The 22,107-nt window shown below is 37.4% G+C and overlaps 1 protein-coding gene across 7 annotated transcripts in view; it reads left to right on the plus strand.

The window, feature by feature from the left end:
• CDC42SE2 (CDC42 small effector 2) overlaps positions 1-19,690 on the plus strand; it is an 85,741-nt gene extending 66,051 nt beyond the window's left edge. For 5 of the 7 annotated variants that reach the window (XM_075136640.1, XM_075136641.1, XM_075136642.1 and 2 more), the window contains 3 exons: positions 12,566-12,667; positions 17,209-17,326; positions 17,751-19,690. In XM_075136640.1, the coding sequence (XP_074992741.1) occupies positions 12,566-12,667; positions 17,209-17,307 (201 nt within the window). In that variant the 3' untranslated portion in view covers positions 17,308-17,326; positions 17,751-19,690. Of the gene's footprint in view, positions 1-12,541; positions 12,668-17,208; positions 17,327-17,750 lie in introns of all 7 variants that reach the window. The other 2 variants (XM_075136638.1, XM_075136637.1) reach the window with 2 other exon arrangements.
• Positions 19,691-22,107: the final 2,417 nt, after the last annotated feature.

The following is a 22,107-nucleotide window of genomic DNA, read 5'->3' on the forward strand; positions in this document are numbered from 1 at the left end:
GAGCTTTGCCAAAGTCCTCACAGGAGCAAAGTGGGATGGCCACTGAAGCAAATTTGTGATTCCATGTTTATAAATGCTTCTCCCCACTGCAAAATGGGCTACGCAAGGCTATGTGACAGCGCTTATATGCTGATGAGGTAACTGGTCAGGATGCCTTTGTAGCAGCAAGGAGAACCCAGAGATAATGATGAGTTCACACAGGTGACAAATAATTTGTCCTGGCAAGGAAATGCCAATGGGAAGATTGCCAGAAAGGTCAGCAGTCAGAAGTGTGTCTTGTAGAGCTGACACACACAAAAGTATAATGGGATTACTTCGCTTAAAAAAGGATTTGTACAAAAAAAAGAAAGTATCTTCATTCAGAGTAAGTTCATTTTGATAAAACTTCACTGAGAAGTAAGTAGTACAGAACACCACTAGAAAACCAGGTAAATATTTAGATATTTCACTGCATAGGTATATAAACAAGAAGCTGCTGCTATTTGGGCAAACTAATGTCAAGCTTCTAAGATGACATTCACAGAGGTATTTAAAAGCTGATGAATTCACTGTGTGTTTGTTGACTCTTGAGGATATTATTATTAACTATCGTGGCTTTGTCTTTGCTTGCGGCACAAGTACTAGAGTTCCCACTCAGGAATCCTATTGCTAAAAAATATCAGTGCCATAACTCCTGAAGACCCATCTTCTCCTAGTAAGGGAATTACTATGAGTTGCCTGTGAAGGTTTTCTGAAAATACCACGTGTGCCCTGATTTGTTGTCATAGTCAAAGGTGAATCACAGTGTGCAGTACCACACTGCTGCTTGCGAGCACATGTGACAACGCGTTTAGAGCTATTCTCTTCAGAGCAGTAGATATTTTAACTAGCTGGTTCAGACAAAGCGTTGGACTTAAGTGATCGGTTTTGTATGCTGAGTGTGACTGAGGATCCTGTATCTAGCAGTGGCTATTACCTGTTCGGAGGTAATATTTCAGTTTATTTTTTGTTCTTTTACTTTTCTGCAATGGAGTTTGATATGTGCATATCATTCTGATTTAGAAGATTATACAGAGTGTACATAGGAGTACAGAAAGCTTGTATGTAATGTATCTTATGCAACATGTATGCTTCCATATAGATGCAAATGGGTGCAGAAGCCTGCAGAAGCAGGACATAACAAACCTGTTTATATTAGCCAGCTAGCTCTAGGAAGTCTTACTACAGGATTTGCAAGCATGAAATAAATTTCTTAACAAAAGAATTTCAATATGCATTGTACTTAAGGACACCTGAAGCTTTTGTTTCCGTTGTAGCGGGGGGGTGGGGTGGGGGGGGGGGGCGTGACAGTCATTTGGTTGAGCAGGAGGTGGCTACATGTTGTAATCCTGACACACGTCCTCTAGAGAGCTCCAGCTCTGATCATGCCAGATGACCTTTCAAGTATTTCCTATGTTCTTGTTGGGGAAGGTGAGCAAGTGCAAGGGAAGAGAGCTCAACATGATGCCATTTGCAGTGTGCTGTTATCAGGACTTTGGGATTTGCTTTTTTAAGAAGCTATTAGAAATTTCCAGAAAGTTTGTATTGTGGTGTATCTTTACATTATTTGTTTAATGTGTATCTTTTAACATTATGATTTTGATCACTGGGGAGAATATACTGCATCTGTGTTACAGCAAAGTCAATTCTAGCCCGCTCTACATTCTTCCTCTTCATCACCAGCTGAAGACAGAGACTTGGAAAATAATCTTGGTGACAAGAGACCTCTGGATGCCATCTAGTGCAATGCACCTACTGAAAGCAGAGCCAGCTACACTGGCTTTCACAGGGCCATGTCCAGTTGTGTTCTCGGGATCTCCAAGAACGGACATTCAGATTTATTGGGTTCTTGGTCCAGTGTTTGACCACCTACGTAACAATTACTTTTTTAAAATTATTTATTTAATCTGTATTTTCTATATTGCAACTTCAGGTTGTGGCTTCTCATGCTATCACTTTGCACCTCTAAGTCTGTTTGACTTCTGTACCCTCCTGCTAGGTAGTGGAAGACCATTAAGACCACAAGCAGATGTCTCCTCTTTTCCTAAGGGTGAACAAACCCACTCTTTCAGTTTCTCCTTCTATACCATGTGCCGCAGAGTTTTTGTCCCTTACCTGTGTCACAGCTCTGGATCACTCCAAAAGGTGTGCAGTGATAAACTTTGTTTCCAGCTGTGCGGGCTGGTAATAAGCACTTGTTCCAAGCAACAGCTAATGTGTTGGAAGTTGCACAGCTTGGCAACTGTAAGAAAAGAGTATATGTTAAATGCTAAGTTCTGATTTTTGCTGAGATACCACAAGCCAGTATCACAGACTTGTTCGTTTCATCACTCCCTGTTGTCCTTATCATTGATGAATTACCTGTTACTCTACAATCAGACGCATAGTCTAACGATATTAAAGAAGTATGGTTGCTAGAGTAGAAAACCAGTATTATTATCTTAGATGACTGTTTTGTTTTTTACATGATGTTAAAGAGGCATTTATCACCAAAAGTAATGAAAATAAACTTATTGGAAAGAGCAGTTAGTTCGTGGCATAATGTGACAGCCAAGTTACAAGTTGTAAATGTCATCTTAAAATTGTGCTAATGTGTATTTTGAAAAGGACAGTACTTACTAGCTATACCAAGGAATGGATTCTGATTTACTATGTGAATTAAAGTTGGTTTAAGCATCTGGAATGGAACAAGTTCCCTTTAATGTATGAGCTAAACACATTTCTTAAAAGACCTATTGTCTTTCAGAGTCATTTGACCTCATCTGGCAATTTTTCCTGTTTATTTAGAAAACATAGGCTACAATTGCCAGTTTTGTCATGTGATGACTACCACCATCATAATACAAAGGAATATTGTGTAAACAGATCAGAAAGCATACACTTCAAAAGATTCAAGAAGGTGCTGAATTTGCTAAAAGCAAAGGAGCTGTTTGAGGTAACAATATGTGATCCAGTTTGAGGTATTCATTTACAAAATAGATTAATTCGATGTGAAGTTGTACTTAAAAACAGGCTAGAAGATTTGATAAAGTCAGCTTCTGTGCCATTTTAGATTCTCTTATTTTCCCTTTACTGTTGTCTTTTTCTAAGTACGAGTGGAACTTTTAGTTCCTTTGCTCGGGAGTTCAGAAAGTGATCAGATTTGCTTATTCTTTTTTTGCCAGTTAGTCAGTAAATGCCAAGTGATTTTGCCTAAAGGCTAAATCCAGTGTACGTTTGATAATCAATCTATTAGATGTTAATTATAACAGCTTACATTATTTAAAAACTTACCTCTTTCAATCCGTTGTGTCAGATTCCTGACTCTCCTTTTACTACAGAAGTCAGGTAGCGTCCTGGATTTTTTGAAAACTTGATGAAAGCTGAGCGTGCTGGAGGCCTGCTACTTATCTCTCTTGCTTAAAAGTTGGCATGAAAACCTGTGCTGGTTTCCTCCTGCTTCTGTTCTGATGAAGCTGTTGTTTCTAAGATCCATACGCAATCAGGGCTCTTAAAGCAATTAGCTAGAAACTGCCCATGTAAGGGACTGAGAAAAACAAGTTAATGGTAGCAGCTTTGGTGTTTCACAGTTGATGAAGATCACAAGCGCTGGTCAGAACATCATTACGCTGGGCTTAGATACCACATGTTGCTGCTTTAGAATAAATCTGTCACTGACGTATGGTGGTTTGGAGGGATTGCCTAGCATTTTAATTTATCTTGCATATTATCTTAGTTGTGTTTCTCTGTACGTTTCTTCTGGAGGACAGACCTCTTGAAATACAGCATTTGAAACTTAAAGGTCTAGTTCTTCATCCTTGCTTCTTCAGAGAGTATGTAGTCTCCTGCAGTTCAATATAGTCACTGTCACTTTATGGTTCAAAAATTAAATTAAATGTTGAAACTTTAAATATATGCTAGTGCGTGACTGGAGTTTTAACATTACTGTGGGTGGTGTCTCTTTAATTTCATCAACTTTCGTATGGTACTTGCAGATTGTATAAATGTTGGAATTGGCAGTGTAAGCTCCTGGGTTTAAAAAGCTGAAAAAAAATGGAGAGCACTGCAATATTCAGGGAAATGTTTAGGAGGTGTGCAGCCTTTTGTTCAAAAATATTATCCTGGCTCTATGATGGTCCTATACATCCAGCCATTGGTTTCACAGTACTAGTTTGCTACATAATGATCCACTTGGTATTAGCATTCCAGCTTTATACGTGTACATGCTTTTTGTTGTTTTTAACATGGATCTCTAGGTTCCTAATTAGGGACGAAAGTGTGGAGAAATGCATCTTAAACACACAACGGACAAAAACAAATGCAAGGGACACCCTTGCCCCTGCAGCCCCTTTATGTGGGGTTTGATAAAAGACACTTTAAGAATTTTTAGGGAATTTTGATGGGTCAATATCGGGAACCCAGACACATCACTCAGACCACAGCTTGTCTTAAGACAGCCACCCTGTGCACATCAGACTATTTTGGGAGCAGAACGGCATGTATGTGGGAGGAGAGAAAGCCACCTCTACAGGGTGATCTGATACTTCCTATTCTGAGCAAGTACCTAGCTCTTCCTGTGTGTTAGCGTATGGAGGATCAGCTGGGTGGCACAGCATAGGGACTCCTTCGCTGCTGGTGCTCTTTTCGGAGAGATATAAAAAGTAGGAGAGATCAAAGAAGGAAAATAAAGTGGTGTTTCCTCTATTTCAGTTTCTCCTGTAACCATCCAAATCCCCCATCTTGAAATGGTTGACGATCTTGTCTTTGATTAAATCCTTTCCTTAGATTTCTATCTTAGTTTTCTCTTTGGCCTGCACTGCTTTTGAAATTTCAGCTGAGTTCTTGAATACAAAGCTAGCAAACAGCTCTATTTCAACAGAGAGTTACAGTATTGAAAAGTTTAATAGATTGCTTTGTCCTCAAGGAAAAGTTATGAAACGCCTATCTTGATTGGTTGCGAAGATCCCAGAGAGTAAATTAGCAGATTAAAAGAGCTTACTTTTTGCATTGGGTTAGCCTGAAATTAACACTAGAATGAATGGTAACAGAAGTTCTCCAAAAAGGGCTTGCTGTTTGAGGGTTATTTGTGAAAGAAGGTCAAACATAATAGCTGTGAGCCTCCCTAATAGCTGTGAGCCTCCCTAAAAAATTTAAAAAAAAAAAAAAAAAGGCAAATCACATACATACCTATCACTGTCTTGATAGTGCATCCATAGAGTGTTGGATGTACGAGCAGAGTAGCTCCTAATCATGAAAACAAATGCACTAGGCAGGTACAGAGGAGAACCAGGAGCGTATTCCTGGTTTGCATGTGTCTTGTCTTATCTACCATAAGAACAACAGTTGTGATTGCTCTACTGGGTTTTATTTTATTTTAGGAGAGTTTGGGATTTGGATTGTTTTAATACGGAAAGATGTATTAACTCTAGATCTCTTGGTGTGGCAAAGGATTAGATGATGTGGTTAAAATTTATTATACTTTATTATGTTCAAATTACCCTGCTGTTAGTTTGAAGTCAAGCTTGCAAAGAGCTATCATAGAAAGCTAATTGCTTCTTACTGTATTTGATGCCATTTTAATGACTGAGATAGCAGTGACTGAGCAGTCTGAAAGACTGACCCTCATGTTGTGGAGATAAGTTTAAAAGCTGTGTAACTTTCTAGTGTTTATGAATTCGAAGTCATCTTTCTGCTTTGAAAAGAGCAAAATTTTTGGAGGTAATAAACGTAAGTAGTCGTTCTCTGACCACAGAAACTCATTCTGCAAAGCAACTCTTTAGAGCATTCACTTCTCTGTTCAGCAGGGAGAGTTTTCCAATAGGGAATTAGCAAGTAAATTTATTAAGTTTTGAATGAGGCTTCAGAGAGGAAATAAATGTTCTTTAGTTATCTTCCTGCGAAGAGAGATAAGCCTGTTGTATGACAGTAATCATTTAAGAAAAGGAAAAAAACATTTTTTTGTCTTAGCTAGGTTACTGAGCCTGCCAGCCAGCAGTAAGCATTGCTGAGTCGATGAAGGCAATCCTGGCAGGTGAATGGGGCCCACTGAAGCCTGAAATGCTGCTGCAATAGCCCACTCTAATGTGGAATATTATGAATACCTTGATCTATGCAATCTGCACTCCTTTTAAAGAATTAATTTTTTTTAAAAAATAGTCTGAAATTAGAGAAAAGACTGATACAAGACTGGAAAATGAATCTCGGGAAGTTGATGGTTTTACTTTGCATCAGATGAGGTGCCAAATCATGGTGTTTTGTTCTGTTTTTCCCTGATGATGCGTCAAAGCTGTTTTGAAGTTAAAATACTAAAGATGTTTCTCATAATTTTATTCAGAAAGGGAGACTATAAAGCACAGGCATTATGCTTCAATAAATGTCACTTCTTAGATTTTCTGCATATAAGTCTTTGTGGCAAGCTTACAAATTTTGTATTGAAATAACAAGAGTATAGCAAAATAACGTCATGAAAAATAATAGAGATAGTCTTGCAGAATAAGGAGAAATGATGACAAATTCGATCCAAAGTTCCTTTTCTACGGGGAGTTAGAATGAAAGACAAAAAGAACTGTGCCAAAAAAAGGAAGGTGCATCACTTGCCGTTTTACAGATGGATCACTTCATATTGATTTGGATCTGGTTGGAAATGTGTTGCACAAGATTAGACTAGGTAGATCACATCGGCATGCTATTTCCTTTTTAATTTAGTTTACTGAGCCCTACATTTTTTGGAACACAGATAAATATGAAGTGACAGAAAAATGCCTTGAAATGCAATATATGATATATTAATATATATTGTTATGTAATACATAAATATATTAAGTGCAATATATTTTTACTGCACATAAAATAAGACAAAACTATATATATATATGGAAGCACAGTCATGAAAAATGACACTTGTAACGTTTTGGTAAATGTTACAAAATTAGCACTAGGAAAGTGTTATCCTTGCCTTGTGGTAGCTTGATGATAATAATAAATAATAATAAAATGTTCTCCTTAATAGAAAAGCAACTGTATTTGTTAGTTTTAGAGAAGAATGATCAAAACAAAGATTTACTACTTGTGACTTAAATACCAAAATTTGTTATTCTTCATGTGAGGTGCAAAGTTCTAGTCTGCCCCTGCTCTGTTTGTTCGCCATGGTAGGCTTGCATTGAAGGCAGTGGGTTCACTGGTGCCTGGTTTCTTACAGTTTACTTGACTGAGATCCTAAGATACAAAAAGCCAGGACAACATACAACTGGGTAAAAGCATTGCTGTGTGGGAAAAAGAGTTGGCAGTTTTTCTTGTGTGTAAAGTGGAGATAAATTAAAGTAGGTGGTAGGAGAAAAGTGCCATATGTGGGGGATTTTAATAAAGCAGCATTGTTTTCAGAAACTCTACATGTTCGCAATATGGCAATAACTTACCATCCCCTCTGAATTTCTTCAGTTTCCACCATGTATCGCTTTACGCTTAGAGAGCATGTTCCTCATCTGCACCCGCAATACCACTTCCACTTGAGTGCTGACCGGGGCTGAGATGGAGCCTTCTGCAGGTCAAATCCACGCAGGCTTTTATATTGCAGCGTCCTTTGAAGTGCTGTGTGTAACTTATGTTTCACTCAGACTTGGATTTGGGAGATGTATCTAGCAGCTATCTCAGAAAATCTGGTGTAGATTTAGCCGAACATACTTTTCTGCCAGCTAACAGAAGAGATTTCTTTGCTTTTGATCCCCAGCATATGTAGGTTGGTACTTGACTTTGCGATACCTTTGTATGATATTCTGTTTGACTTCATTTGCGACTTCTACTTTTAGCAGTTTCCAGAAAAATAATTATCAGCTTGCTAGGATCTAAGTGACATCACTCAAATATTTTCTGATATGTTTGAGACCTTGATGTTACTCTGCATGTCTTTTTCTTTTTTTGAGAGGGCCTGTCATGAAGGGCAGAGAGGGATGCATAACTGTGCAATGGAGAAAAATTTCCAAAACTTTTCTTTTTGGTATGTATATATACAGACAGAGGACTTGTCTAATTCAGAACTGTTGCCATCACTATGAAGTGGCTTGAGCTAGAGAAGTGCAGCTGAACCTCTGGACAAAATTTGGAGATAGTCAAAAAAGATCACTTCTTCCTTGCAAGCCAAAAATAGAAGCGAATAAAAAGGAAATTTTACATGTCTCTGGACCCATCAGTGGCAATTGTTTAAAGAAACAGATTACAGTTTTGAATTTCTTGCAAATAAGTATTTTTTGAACAATGAAAACGGTGTTTCAGTAAAATGCTTGTGGCTTTTCCTGAAGGGCAGGTTGATAACATGGTATAATTAGTTTAATTTTTTTAAACAGAGTTTAAAACTGTTTATCAGAAGTTTCAAGAAACTTGCAGGGTTAAAATAATTTCTGTGTGATGCAACTGTTGGTGGCTTTCTGAATACTGATCTTGTACTTCGAAAGAGATGCTACCCTGTGTGGGTGCAAAGCATCACTCACAGATTAAGAATAGAAGAGACATCAATTCTTTACTTCATTACTATGGTAACTGAAATGTGATCCAGTTTCATTGCATCTAGTATACGTTCAAAGCAAAGCTTCTGAGATGGGTCCTGAGAATGCTTCCACTCCTCTCAAACATTTAACACACAAACCTGCATCTCTTCTACTTCTGTTTAAAGATTTTTTTTTTTCCCATGGCGTAAAAATTACCTGGTGTGTACTTTGCAATCCAAATTCTGCAGATTTTTGTCAAGGGAATAAACTGATTAAAGCCATTAAATGATGACATTTCATATTCCACTTCCAGGATCCCTTTACAGGTATTTTCCTCTCATCTCACCTCTGTTGTGCTCCTTGCCACCCCTTCCCCACGTAGTAAAGGGGGAAATGCCTTGGGACAAGGCAAGGGGGCGGGGGAAAAGTCAAATACTACAATACTACAATTCAGATTTTAAACTTTTTTTGCCTATTGATACCAATGACCCAAACTAACAAGAAAGATAACAGACAAGTGAGGTAATCGTAAAGTGAGCTTTCTTCTACTTCCCCCCTGCTAAGAAAACATCCACAAGAAACACAGATACAGGACATAGGGTCTCACTGCAGTTAGACTGCACAGTTGGGACATATATGTGCTCCGTCAGAAACATCTTTAAAACAAACCTTTAGATGATACAAATATTCAGGTGTGTGTATGTTGAAGTCCTTTGTACTAGCATCACAAACATGCAATTGTTTTAAAGATCACCTTTATAGTCAGATCTCATTACTACAATGGTTAGTGGTATATCTATATTCTAAGGCTAATTATTTATGGTATGTTATCAAGCGAAGTTTGGGGCATGGGTGAAGGCTAGCGGGAATTCATTTTTGCTGGGCTCTGTCAGCTCAGGCATATGACTTGCACTAGGAACAAGCATTGAAAGGCACAGGTCATACACAGAGGGAAATGAGCGTAACTGTACAATTCATTTCTTCCTAAGTAAGAGACGAATGTGATGCTTCTCGGCTTCTTTCAAATTAAATATACTAAACTTATTGAAGAATCAGTTGTTTATAAAACAATGGTATTGCATGTATTCTTATAGGTACAGGGCCTCAGAAAACACATTTCACAATAAAATCCTGGCAAAGCTAATGGTGTTCTCTGCAAAAGCTTTGTAACCTTTCCAGGCATGCTCCCCTACTCCTGTCTCTTGTGTTACGTTCCTCGAAAACCAGGTGACTTTTTATAGTGCTCCCCATATCCCTTCATCCATGCTAACTGGTCATTTCAGTGCTGGCTGAGGCTGTGTCTATGGAAATGGTACATCCTCGTAGGAGCAGCTATGTAGTAGAGCAGAACAGTTGGTGTTGGGGAACCATGGTGTGCATTAGATATCTTCTGTGGTCTGCTTCAGGTCGGCTTACCTGGTCCATTGGCCACAGTGTCCGTTAGCAATGGGAGTGCATCAGCTAGTCTTCCAGTTCAGCTTCACCCAAAAGAAGTCTAATTTGTACGCTCCAAGATTATTCTGAAATTAAAGTTGAAGCATGGTAAATGGGGACTGGCAAAGTTCCTTTAAAAGCATGCTCATGATCCAAGCTAAAACACTAATGTAAAGCAAACTGAGTGCTCTGCAGCAAAAAAACGTTTGATTTGCTTTCAGAGTGAACTACTTTGTGGTCTTAATATAGCAGAGCATTTAAATACTGTTCCATTGCTTCAAGGAGATCACATCAATGGGCACATGCCAGGGCGTAACTGGCTGATGCCTCTGATAAGAAACTCCCTTAAGATAAGAAACAGGGTTTGATGGTGATGCACTTTAACTAGTGGTTACTGGTTGACTAGCTGAAGATTAGCGGAGAATCATTTACAGTCGTTCACAAGATCGAGCACTCTGTTACTGGCATGCCAGTGATCTTAGCAACAAGTAAAGGAGGAAAATAAGTTGAGTTGCCCAAAGAAAGAGTTTGGTTGTTTGCAACACAAATAAACAAACAAAAAATTGCCAAAGCCTTGAGATTGTGTACATTTTCTCTACATCAAAACCCTGCATTTCAAAACTCTACTAAAACCAAGAAATCATGGATGTATTGTTTAGACATATAAATTAATCTGATTCTGGCAGTTATTTTTTTAAAAGGGGGAGAGGGGCAACTACTGCAGACCTGAAACAATTTTAAGTGTTTAATTGGAGCGGTGTGTTTCATACAGCTCTCTAGAGCTTTCTTCTGTCTCAGAGTCACAGCATATTACAATACTATATTGTGTAAATACAGCAACGTGCATTTAAAATAATCATCACACCTGGTGGAGATGCTCCTCATCCTGAACATGTCAGATGAGCAGTTCTCATCCAGCATAAACCTGGTGTGGGAAAGAGTTGGCAGTGACGTATGCTTTACTAGCTGATATCATGCTTAACTTAAGAAATCATTTGCTGTATGTATAAGTGAGCTTGACTTCCAGATTGAAATATTAATGCACTGTGGGACATGGTAATAGATTCTGTTGTGGCTCTATGAACTCTACTAATGTTTTCTGTAATTGGGACGTCTCGGTTAATTTCCATAAACATTTTCCCTGTGAAAGCCCTCAACCTACAAGGAGATGGCTTTATAGCTATTATTATTTTATTTGGTTGATCTTGTCAAATTTGTTGGGAGTAGAGAATTCACTAATAGTTTTGGCATAGATCGGATCATTTTGTTTTGCTATTCTATGGAAGCGTTTTATGTATGTTTCATGTTTCTCCTCACCCCAGCTATTAATACGATGCAGTAAGGTACTGAAACCTACTGAAATCTGGTTTTAGTAATGGGGAAAACGTACAGGAAAGGTCTTGCTGGCTAAACCCCATGATATATTCTCATAGTCGTGGGCTCTCATTCATAAAGATTTAATCTGTAGCTGTGTTTCAACAGCAGCTAGCCCACTCGTGAGGCATATACCTTTGTGTCTCGAGTCTGGGTGGTCTTAAGATCTCACTGAAGACTAGAAACGGACATCCTTTTAAAAATGAGGCTGAGTGGATTTTAAGATGACGGGAAGCTTTTAATTGAGCTCAAGTAGTTTCTTAGCTATTACACTTGATCTTGTATGAGACACCTTAAATTCATACTGTGCTTCATGGCTAGTGGTTTTTTTCAAATAGAGGATACAGGTGTACAGTGACTGCACACGCCATGGTTTGCTCTATGTAAGCTCCCTGGCTCTGGCCTAAGAAACAAGGATAGGGTTTCCTTGTTTTATTCCTTTAGATGCAATGCTTAGCTGGAGGCAGGCAACCAAAGCAGCTTTAATTTAGAGGAAGTCCTTACTGCCTCCAATTTTTAATTTGCGTGTTATTACATTAATAAAAAATGAAGCTGTGACTGTGAGAAGGGGGAGGCAGAGGTTAAGCAATTCTTGCCTTCTGTCTCATGGCACAGGAATCTGAGTCCCTCATCTGGCATCCTGCCTTATTATCACACTGCACCCCTTCCGCTCACACACTACAACCACGCAGCCTGGAAGTTATCTGAGTATATGGGGTTCAGTAAAGATATGTCTGTGACTAACCCTGATCAAACTCAAGGCATTGTTTTGAACATCACCATGAAGTATATTACAAATAGTGAAAAAAGTTCCCATGGCATGCAAATCAGAAACTCTGTAAGTTAGTGGTTTTATAGACTATACTAATGCTCTCTGATCCTCAATTCTTGTTTTGAATCACTGAACCTCAAATTTGATCTGTCACATCATGATTTAAATACAAATATAGGTGGAAGTTACTGTATGAAACGTTGCAAATATTGCTTAATAAACCATGGAATGTAGTAAGGTTATTTACAAATGTTTTCTTGGCCTAAATGTTAGGAGTGGTATGAATGCTGCTCTAATGATCTGCTATACATCCTCGAAGTAAAAACAAAGGTCAGTATTACCAATGTCTTGGTTAACCTGGGAATTTGGAATCTGCTTTTTGACTCTATGAAAATATCTTACAGTGCATGAAATTTCCTATGAGCAATTAACTTTTACATTTATGACACACATTGTTTTTGCCTTTTCAATGACTCTCAGTTAGATGGTTTCTTTACCTTCCTTTCAGAAAAGACGACGGCGGATTGACCGAAGCATGATTGGGGAGCCGACAAACTTTGTTCACACAGCACATGTAGGATCAGGAGATCTATTCAGTGGAATGAATTCGGTAGGCATGAGTGGATGAAGAATATTTCATCTTAGACAGAATACAGGAACACTGTATATGTATATTGTGGCTGAAGCAATGAGTCTTTCAACTATAAGAAAGAATCTCTATAAAACTTAAGAACAACCTACTTATTTCCAAGTCCTAAACACTTGCGTTCAAGAGTATGGAATATCATTTTTAAAATTCCTATATTTATCCATAGTAGATGCTGTATAAATTGTACAGGGTATGTGTAGAATACTTTTTAAAAATTTGTTCTGATGGCACGTATGAACTAAAATAGTGGTATATTTGAAAATACACTAGAGTATTTTAGAGAAAACTTTTAAAAGTGTCTTATAATTGACTAGATTCCTTACCTTAAATGCTTTAATCTATTTTAAATATAGTTCATGTTAAACTCTAACTTACCTTGGTTTATGGTGCACACAAATATCTTTGGGTGTCCTTGGTGAGGTTTTTCTATACTCTGTAGCCCTATTTACAGTGTGAATTATTTCCAGAGCAAGCAACGATGTCACAGGCAAGGTTTTGTGGCTTCCTGTAGCTGATATGAGCAATAAATATTTTTATCTCTCTGAAAGAGAAAAACAGAGGCTAAGATAGATACTGAAAATTAGCTTATGAGGATAGATTTCTTTTGTACAGCTTCATATTTATGTGAAATGCCAATCTGTTTTTAAAGTCAATAATATGCAATCTAGAAAAGGGTTTTATGTAGATGATGATGAAATGACCTTAATAATCCTCTTTAAAAGGAAAAAAATGTTTTGAGATGAAGATGATAAAAATACTTCTTGACAAAGAAGAAGAAAGAGTTCTGTCAGAGGTATCAGAATAGAAAGCAGAACTGTAAAAGAAAGATGGTTTTAATGTAGGCAAGTGAGGTCATTTGTAGTTTCAACTAGTTTACCGCTTACTGAGATCAGACAAAAACTTCTGTAACTCAGTACGTATTGGGGAAGGGCAAAGCTAGAAAATCTGATAAGACAAACAATATACTACATTTTCCCAGAAACAACATAATGGATTGGAAGTGATTTGTACTAAAACATCTGTAAGCAAGTTAAGTTGACAAACACAGCTTCAACTTGATAAAATTCAGTTAAAGCTAATTACTTATTTAATGCAATATATTACATTAATATTTAAAGCCATTATAAATCGAAATAATACAGTGAGCAGTTTTCTTTATTTTTTCTAAAAGCATGGCATTTTGCTTTTTAAATGTTAGTTGTCCCTCCTGTGAGAACCTTCCTCATTCTCACAGCTGAGCTGCCTTATGTGAGGTTTGTGGTGGTGATTGCCTGAAACTTTGCTCTTTCACCTCTTTCGCTTTCCCCCTGCTTGTCCTCACCTTTGCCTTGCATAATATCCAATTCATCTCTAGATAGTAGGTAATCATCATTGTCTCTCTAGATAGACTTTTTCATTTTGAATGTTCATAACTGGATATATAAAGTTTCTCTCACGTTTTTTCATTTGGATAATGTGCTGCATTCAGTGGCCAGAGTGATGTTTCTGATCTCAGATAGAAAGGATCTATATGCAAAAAATAATCCTTTTTTCCCCTCTTTCTCTTCAGAAGCACAAATCTCTTTTTTCACACTGCTTATTTTCCCACCTCTTCTGTGGTGACTTACTGTGATAATCTTGCATCCAGTCTCCCTGTTCATTCTTCACAGCGTAAATTCCAAGATTACATTGTTAACCTCCACATGGTTTTCTGCTGCTTAATTTCCTTTATAGTATGGACATTATACTCCTTCGTGAACCTCCTTGTGCCTTTTCTCTTCTGAATACCTTAGGAGGACCTCCTCCAATTTCATTACTTTTTCCCATATAAATTTGGTTCTTCATCCACTATCTACTCTGTGTCTTTTTTTCATTAGTGTTGTTCTTCATTACATATTCTTATGATTCTGAGTACAGTAGTTTTCTGACTACTGAAATATTTTACTTTTTTGTTTGCCTTCTCTGTAGAGCGCCTTGCTACTTTGTCAAAGGTACGCTTAAACAGTAGGACTCCTCTGTGCACTGTTTCTTTCTCCTTCCCATCACTTACTTTATTTTACCTTCATATTCCATGGTGAAATCTCTTACTTTTTTCTGCTGCTTCATATTCCTCAGTTTAGTTTTTGATTTCACATATTCCGTCCTTTTCTTAGTTTTCCCTTCTTTTCTTTCTCAAGGACAATCTGTGCTATTTCCTAATTCTAAAAGGGAGGGAAAGAAAAGGAAAGAAGGAAATTAATGAGAGAGATAAGCAGCACAACAGATTGTATGATCTTTAATTGGTGCAATCCTCTTCCTCTTCCAAAATCTTTGTATCTTTATCCTGTCTAAATTAGACATAAGAGAGAAGAACTTTGCTGTTATGTATCATCAAAGAAAGGCAATGGCATCTTTGGGAAAGAAAAAAAAAAATTGCATTTCATGGTGCTTGTTCTTGTAGCTCAGACTGCCTCAAAAGGAGGATGCTTCAGAAAGAATACCACCTTATAAGCTTACAATTGTTAGACCTGCTTTTTGCTCAGTGTTTTTAACATTGTATGTCTGCTATATAAGTTTTCATATGCAAAATAGCCACTGAACTGTTAATGCAGTCAAGTTTCATTTGCTGCATTCTCTTTCCTTTAGGTGTAACAGCCTCTGCAATTTAGGCTGATACTTCCTTACCCACTAACATAAACATCTATATGTGTGACTCTAGTGCCAGAGAATTTATTTTAACCTTTAGAAGAAGTACTCATAAAAATTTACACTTTAGCCTTGCGATTTGTGTCGATTTGCTTTCTCCAAAATTTTAAAGTCTTGTAGGCAAGTTGTCAGGCTGGAAAGTGACCTGGCCTGGAGATGTTTTTCTCTAGAGGCAGGGTTCATTCAGATGAAATTAATGTCATCCTCAAGTCATTCTTGTGAATACGTTTACATGTAGGTTAATTATTTTCTGAGGGAAAAAAGATTAAATTCAAACGCCTTTTGTTCCAATGAGCAACAAAAGATGCTTGGTAAAGAAGATGACCAGCCTGGTGAAATGTGAAAGTTCTTAGACACGACCCCATGAATGTGGTTGCACTTCTCCACACTTCCTTACTGAATTTGTAGTCTCTGATGTCAGATCCACTAGAGTATTGGCTCTGAACACTTTTCCCTGAAGAAAAATGTGAATATAACAATTGCTTTGCTGCAGCTGGATCACTTATTTGAGCAAAGTGCCAAGATAGAAAATGGTTTTACATTGCGCTGCTTAAATACATAAAAATCCGATCTTTTGCACAGCACTGCAATATGCCATACTGTTCAAGACAAAGATCCTAACACAGGCTCTTTTTTTCACATTGATTTGAGAAACTGTGTAAGAAAGAGTTGTGCTGATTCATTTTTTGTGTGCGCGTGTGTTTTGCTTTGGTGTGGAAAAGAATATACTTTTGTCTTTGTAGACAGGGAAAATATCGTGCAAGCTACTTGGAAATATTTCTCCAGTGCTGTTTTAATCTAGCTTTCTAGTGATGTTTTGAGGTCTCTATGAAGGAGGAGCATACATGTAATAATTGCAAGTGGTGCCCTGCAGGCATAGGCTTTGCTGCAAATTCAATTTCAGATGCTGTAGCCATGAATGAATGTGTTATTTTGTGCTCATTGTGTACTTGTTGTGTATCCTCCGGGGTGCAGAGAGAAAAAGGCCAAACCTTTAAGGTAGGAGTTGTCTTCCTGCAGGCACTTGGAGATGATTATTTTGACTTAGCAACACAAGCAGCAAAGAACTGTGGATTTCCTTCCTTTTTGTTGATAAAGGCAATGAAAGCCATAGAGGGATGTGCATGTCTTTGTGTGTGGGGGGGGTTCTTTATGTATTTATTTGCATCAAGCTAAAAACACCTTCACATAAGCTATTTCCAGGGAAGTTGATAGATTGAATATGATTTAAACAATAAATGCCCTGCCATTTAAAGGAATAATAGCAATTAAGGAAAGCAGTGTGTGCTGTTACGTAAATAGATAAATGAAAGACCTTCCACAAACCAAAAGCTCCTTTTTGGTTTAGAAAGTCCTTTTAATTATCTGAAGTTAGCCATACTATCCAGACATTTTGAAAGTTGTCTATTATATTTTTAAGGTAGTGGTGTCAACTTCTCTGGTTTATCATACTTGGCAAAGAACATTTTCCATATAACCAGATAAATTACAGCTTGTCAGATGGAGTGGAGTTGGATACCAGTAAGATATTTGATTAATTTTTTTTGAGTAATCAAGCGGGTCAGTGAAAGCCTGAATCAGCCAGTTTTCTTTGGGAATAAGGAAAAACTTCTGCCTCAGCACCAGTTCTTCCATCTCTCCTGCTGAGCTGCCTGCAGAAGTGAAAATTCCAGCAAGCCTATGCTGGCATTCCTCATGCAAAAGTAATGTAGCTTTAATAGTAAAGGAGCACTTGAAAACCAAACCTAAACAAGAAATAAAATTGGAAGCAAGAAGATGCCATAGCTCACTAACTGCCTCTCTTGTTTTCTCTGCCCCCTTTTTCCTTCTGTCTGCAGGTCAGCTCAATTCAGAACCAAATGCAGTCCAAGGGAGGCTATGGGGGTGGCATGTCTGCAAATGTTCAGATGCAGCTTGTAGATACAAAGGCAGGATAACCTTGGGGAAACCTTTCCAGTAAGTATTGCACTCTGCTTTTTAGGCAGAACAATCATACTATTTCATAATTGGCTCCCTATAAATAGCTGTGTCTTTATGATGCCCGATTTTAACATTCATTTCTGAGTAAAAAAATTCAATATCATGTAAGCATGTTAGGTTTTTTACACAATGAACAAGAGATTGTCCTGACTGCATCAGTCTGTCCGTAAGCCTGTTTTATACCTACGATGATACTGTAGGCAAATCTTTGCAAGTGAGGTTAGTTAGTTATAACAAATTTCAGAAGAATTTTGTGATATGATTAGGGTACCATTTTTACAAGAGTTCCATTTTAGGATAATATGTATGGTGTTAAATCAATGAATAGCAGCGTTGCAGTAGGAAAATGGTCACTCAGAATGTTCAAAACTCAGTTTAATGTGTGTTTTCTGTCTTCCAGGTTTATGTGAGTTTCCTGTATCTTCTTTCCTGTGTCCCCTCTTTTGCCTTGGTGACTGCTTTCTGTGCTCATGAGAGAAGCGATGGCTCGTTGTTCACCCTTTGTGATTACTCCAGTGAAAAGTTGCTGTTCTGCTCTGATGATGCCATTTATCAGATTGGTCCGACCGTGCCTTTCAGTGGCATGCACACATTGGCCTCTACCAGTATCATGGACATAGAGCTGTTTAGAATTGTTTTTAGCTTTTTGTTGGTTTTAAGGCAAATTAAAGCACCAACCTTAGCTTCCCTCATCCCTCACAAATACTAATGCGCAACGTTCTGTTGCTTTTTAGTCTTTAAATCTTTTCTCCACTTGAGTAATTTAGAAATGAGTGAGTTTCCATTAATGTCTTCAATCATCTGTTGTTCATACCCATTTTTGAAAGGTCTGGGACCTGCAAGCACAAATGATTATTTCATACAAAATCAGCAGAGTAGATGACCGCATGCTTTGTGAGGTTGCTTTGTATGGTGGCCCGCTTGGTGCTAGAAGAAAAAAAAAAAAATTGCTTACTGCAGACTGGTGAGAAATTTTGCTGTGGCACCAAGTTATGCCTGTTTCTGAAAAAGGACTTGTAACTTAGCTGCTTCAGAGTTATGTCTTTATTTTAGTTTTTATCCAGCTGGTCTTGAAATAATAAAGAGAGAGCTTGCATTCATGAGGCATTTGTTGTAAATGTTCAGTATATTTATTTTGAAAGAGCTGACCTTGAGACTGTAAACCAGTGTAGTACCGTATCTAAGTGTTGTGGAAGCGCTTTAGTCTATTTAAAAAAGAAAAGCATCGAGTTTGGCTGCTTCTTTTTCTTTCTACAATTTTTCTTAATTTTAGGCTGTACGGTCATTTCCAGTAGCAGCATGTCAGACTGCCTGCAATATTAGCTGAAAAGTTTAGTGGACCTCTCTAAGTAGTTGGCAGTTTCTGTGTACTAAATATTTAGGGGCCATGAAAGTTGCTAAGAGCAACATACTAATCTGGCAGAACAGATGCCAATGAAAACAACGTACAGGGTGACTTTTTACTAAGTCAGTAAAACGCCTTTTGCTCAGGTTCCAAAGCATGTTTCTTTCACACGTTGTGAAATGGTATTTTAATATTGCACTGTTTTCAGATTATCTCTGTAAATGGTCCCTTTTTTCCCTCCTTGTTGGTGGTTTGAGAGAAGTCAATGATTTGAGTCCTGGTTGAGTTAAATTTTTATGTGAAAAAAAACATCCAAACAAATAAGGCATAACTGAGCCTAGTCAGATCCATTTTTATATGTAAATACACATATTCATAAATATAGATTGCTGTCATAAATGATTCTTTATTCTTTTTCCATCCTTTCCCTGATTTCACATTGCAACAGCTGTCAGGTTGATTTAAACATGTATGAACCTACCTACTCTCTCACTTTGCAAACAACACACAAAATACAGGGCCATGGAGGTAGTTTGCCTTCCCTAAGTTGTATTCCAGTGGTAGGAGTCAGTTATCTGGTTGAATAGTTCGAATTAGGTTGGATAGTCTTCACTGATAAAGGTACTGATTTGTGATGACAAAAGATCAAGATACTCAATTGTCTGGGTGCGTAAACACATGGCAGTGCAGTGATTTTTTTTTTTTTAAGGGTCAACATTTCCAATGCCACTTTATCAATGAGTCAAATATACTATAAGTACAAAATCATTTGAACTTTGTCATTGGTAATAGCGGCTTAAATTTGCTTGCCAAACCTATCTTGCACTTGTCAAAATGTTTTCAGCTCAATAGCCAGGAAAAAAAAATTGACGTATTTTTATAACAGACATACTTTTTTTGTACATTGTGTTCATTCTTGAATAAAGTCAGTTCAGCATTGCTTGTAGATATTAAAAGGAAAGTATTGACTTTGATTCAATAAATGTTTTCTTTCAGTTGGTGGCCTACCCTTTTTCTTTTTCATAAGTTACATTTGCATTAGAAAACGGATGAATTTGTGGTGAAAATTATCTGAAGAGTAACCTATTAGTGTCAATAAGTAATTTGCAGGCGTGAGCTTTTTTCATGCTACTTGACCCTTTTGTTGCCGAGTGGATTAAACCATAATTTTATTGGCGGTTTTGTTACATTGATTTAGTCTGTATACCAGGGGCTTCTGCAAGGATCTTCAAGGGAAGGTTTCTTAAAAAATACATTGGAAACCTTCATATACAGGTTTTCTTTCCTTCTGACTGCAACTAGTATGTGTGTTACTTTCTTGATTGTGATGCAGATTACTGTGGTGATCAGTAGGAGACTTCATTGTACAACTAATCATCGTAATATGCACATCTGCATTAAACATACCTGCAAGGCACAATATTGTCTACTCTGTATTTGACTCAGTTTTTGTATTTGACACTCTCAAAGTTAATTCCTTAAGCACTAATTTACTACTTTAAACTTCACGCTAAATTGTTTTAAAGACTGATAATGAATTCTTTAGCTCATGGCAAGTTCTTGAAATTGCCAGTTGAGGAAAAAAGATAGTTCTAAAGGAAAAGAAAGATCAAGATAAAGCCATGAGATATCAATCAACTAAAGGGTTCTTTTCTTTAATTGTTCAGGTTATAGAAGCTTAGTACTGTCTACAAAGGTGTGTCTTGAAGAGCAGATGTTTTAATATAACCATCTATAAAAATAAAGGGGTTTGACCTCTTAAAGAAGCAGCCAGCCTGTTTATACTTAGTCTTTAGTCTGTTGAGCTGCCTAAAGCAGTTGTATGAATCAATTCATCCCTTTTGTGCCTTTTATAATTTTTAAATGAGAAGGTGCTGCATTAGCAACCAAGTCTCTGAACATAGTCTTGGTCCCAAGTAGCGCTGCATTCTGCCATGATTTGATACACCAAAAAAACCCCATCCTTCAGATCCAGAAAATTAAGTTGTTAGGAAATCTTGCTCTGTCTACATAATGACATATTCTTACCAAGTACAATACGTGTTCCATCACAACACAATTATTCAGATTTCAGTATTCCATGTCTCTTTTTCTTTTTTTTTGGGGGGGGGAGGATAGAGTCAATTAAATACAAGACTAATTTTCAAAGACTAATTCTTAAAGCTATTTCTATTTTGTGTGTAGGCATGTGAATAGGGCCCCTTCCTAGAGAATGGAAAGTGATTTTTGAGCTTCATAAGGATTCTATACATCTTCAGCATTTTATTGTATTTCTGGATCTCTGTCTTCTATGAAGATCTCTATGCATGCCACTCAAAAGATTTCATGAATTGACTGTACTTTCTCTATATGCCTTAAAAAAACTTTTAAAAGTACTATGTCCCCTTCTGAAACTACTAGGAAGCAGTATAGGGTTTGCCAAAGAAAGTTTATTAGGTTTTTATATTTGAATGAAGACAGTTTAATGGAAGAGACCTGGGTAGTACACATTCCCACAGATCAAAAGCTTTTCGTGAGGATTTCACACTGATTGTGATCCTGGATTTTGCAGTATGGGAATATTGCATTTATTTGAATTTCAACAGTAAAATTCCCATTCCTTATTCCATATCCCTTTTTCTATGATCACAGCTAATCACAGAAGACTGTGCACAATTATGCATATTATTATTATTATTATATTATGCAGTATTTACTCTTTAACATTTTCTTATTCTTTAAAAACAGTTGTTAACATGATAGAATGATGAAATCTGGACTAAATTGCAGATTTAGTGGTAATGCAATTCCGTGAGCACAATCAGTTACATCAGGACACAAAACACTTTCAGAGTAAAAGACATCATAGGCTCAGTATTTGGGACGAGAGTTTGAGGCTTCTTTTGTATTAAGTCTATAAAAACATGCTGGTTGCAGCCACAGGCTACAACTTCCCTATAAAACTATTCTACTAATAAGATGTAAAAATGATAATCAGCCCAGCACTACCTTACTTCTGAAGAAGTTCACCTGCCTGAGACTGATGGCAAATGCAATGTGTGCCACGGGGAAACTAAGAGATAATGAGTGAGGTAATTGCCAAGCAGTGAGCAAGATTCCCCAGATGGAGATGTAATGAAAATTTAACCATTTCCTGCTGGCAAAAATCTGTGCATCGAAGTAGCAATAGGTAAATTTTAGATGGTTCTTTCAATGTTTGCTGTTAGGTGATTAGGAGCGATGTCTGTGCATAGATGCAATAAGCCAACATAACTGGAAGTTACTGTGAACTTGAGCAAATAACACTCTCAAAGTGCAAGCCATATTCCTTGCATTGCCACTGTGAATGTATAGCTCTGGCTAGATGCCTTGAAAATCAATAAAACGCATGCCCAGGCAAAACACAGTAAAACATCCTTCTCACTCTTGATAG

This window comes from Calonectris borealis, chromosome Z, assembly GCF_964195595.1.
Source record: "Calonectris borealis chromosome Z, bCalBor7.hap1.2, whole genome shotgun sequence".
Lineage (NCBI taxonomy): Eukaryota > Metazoa > Chordata > Aves > Procellariiformes > Procellariidae > Calonectris > Calonectris borealis.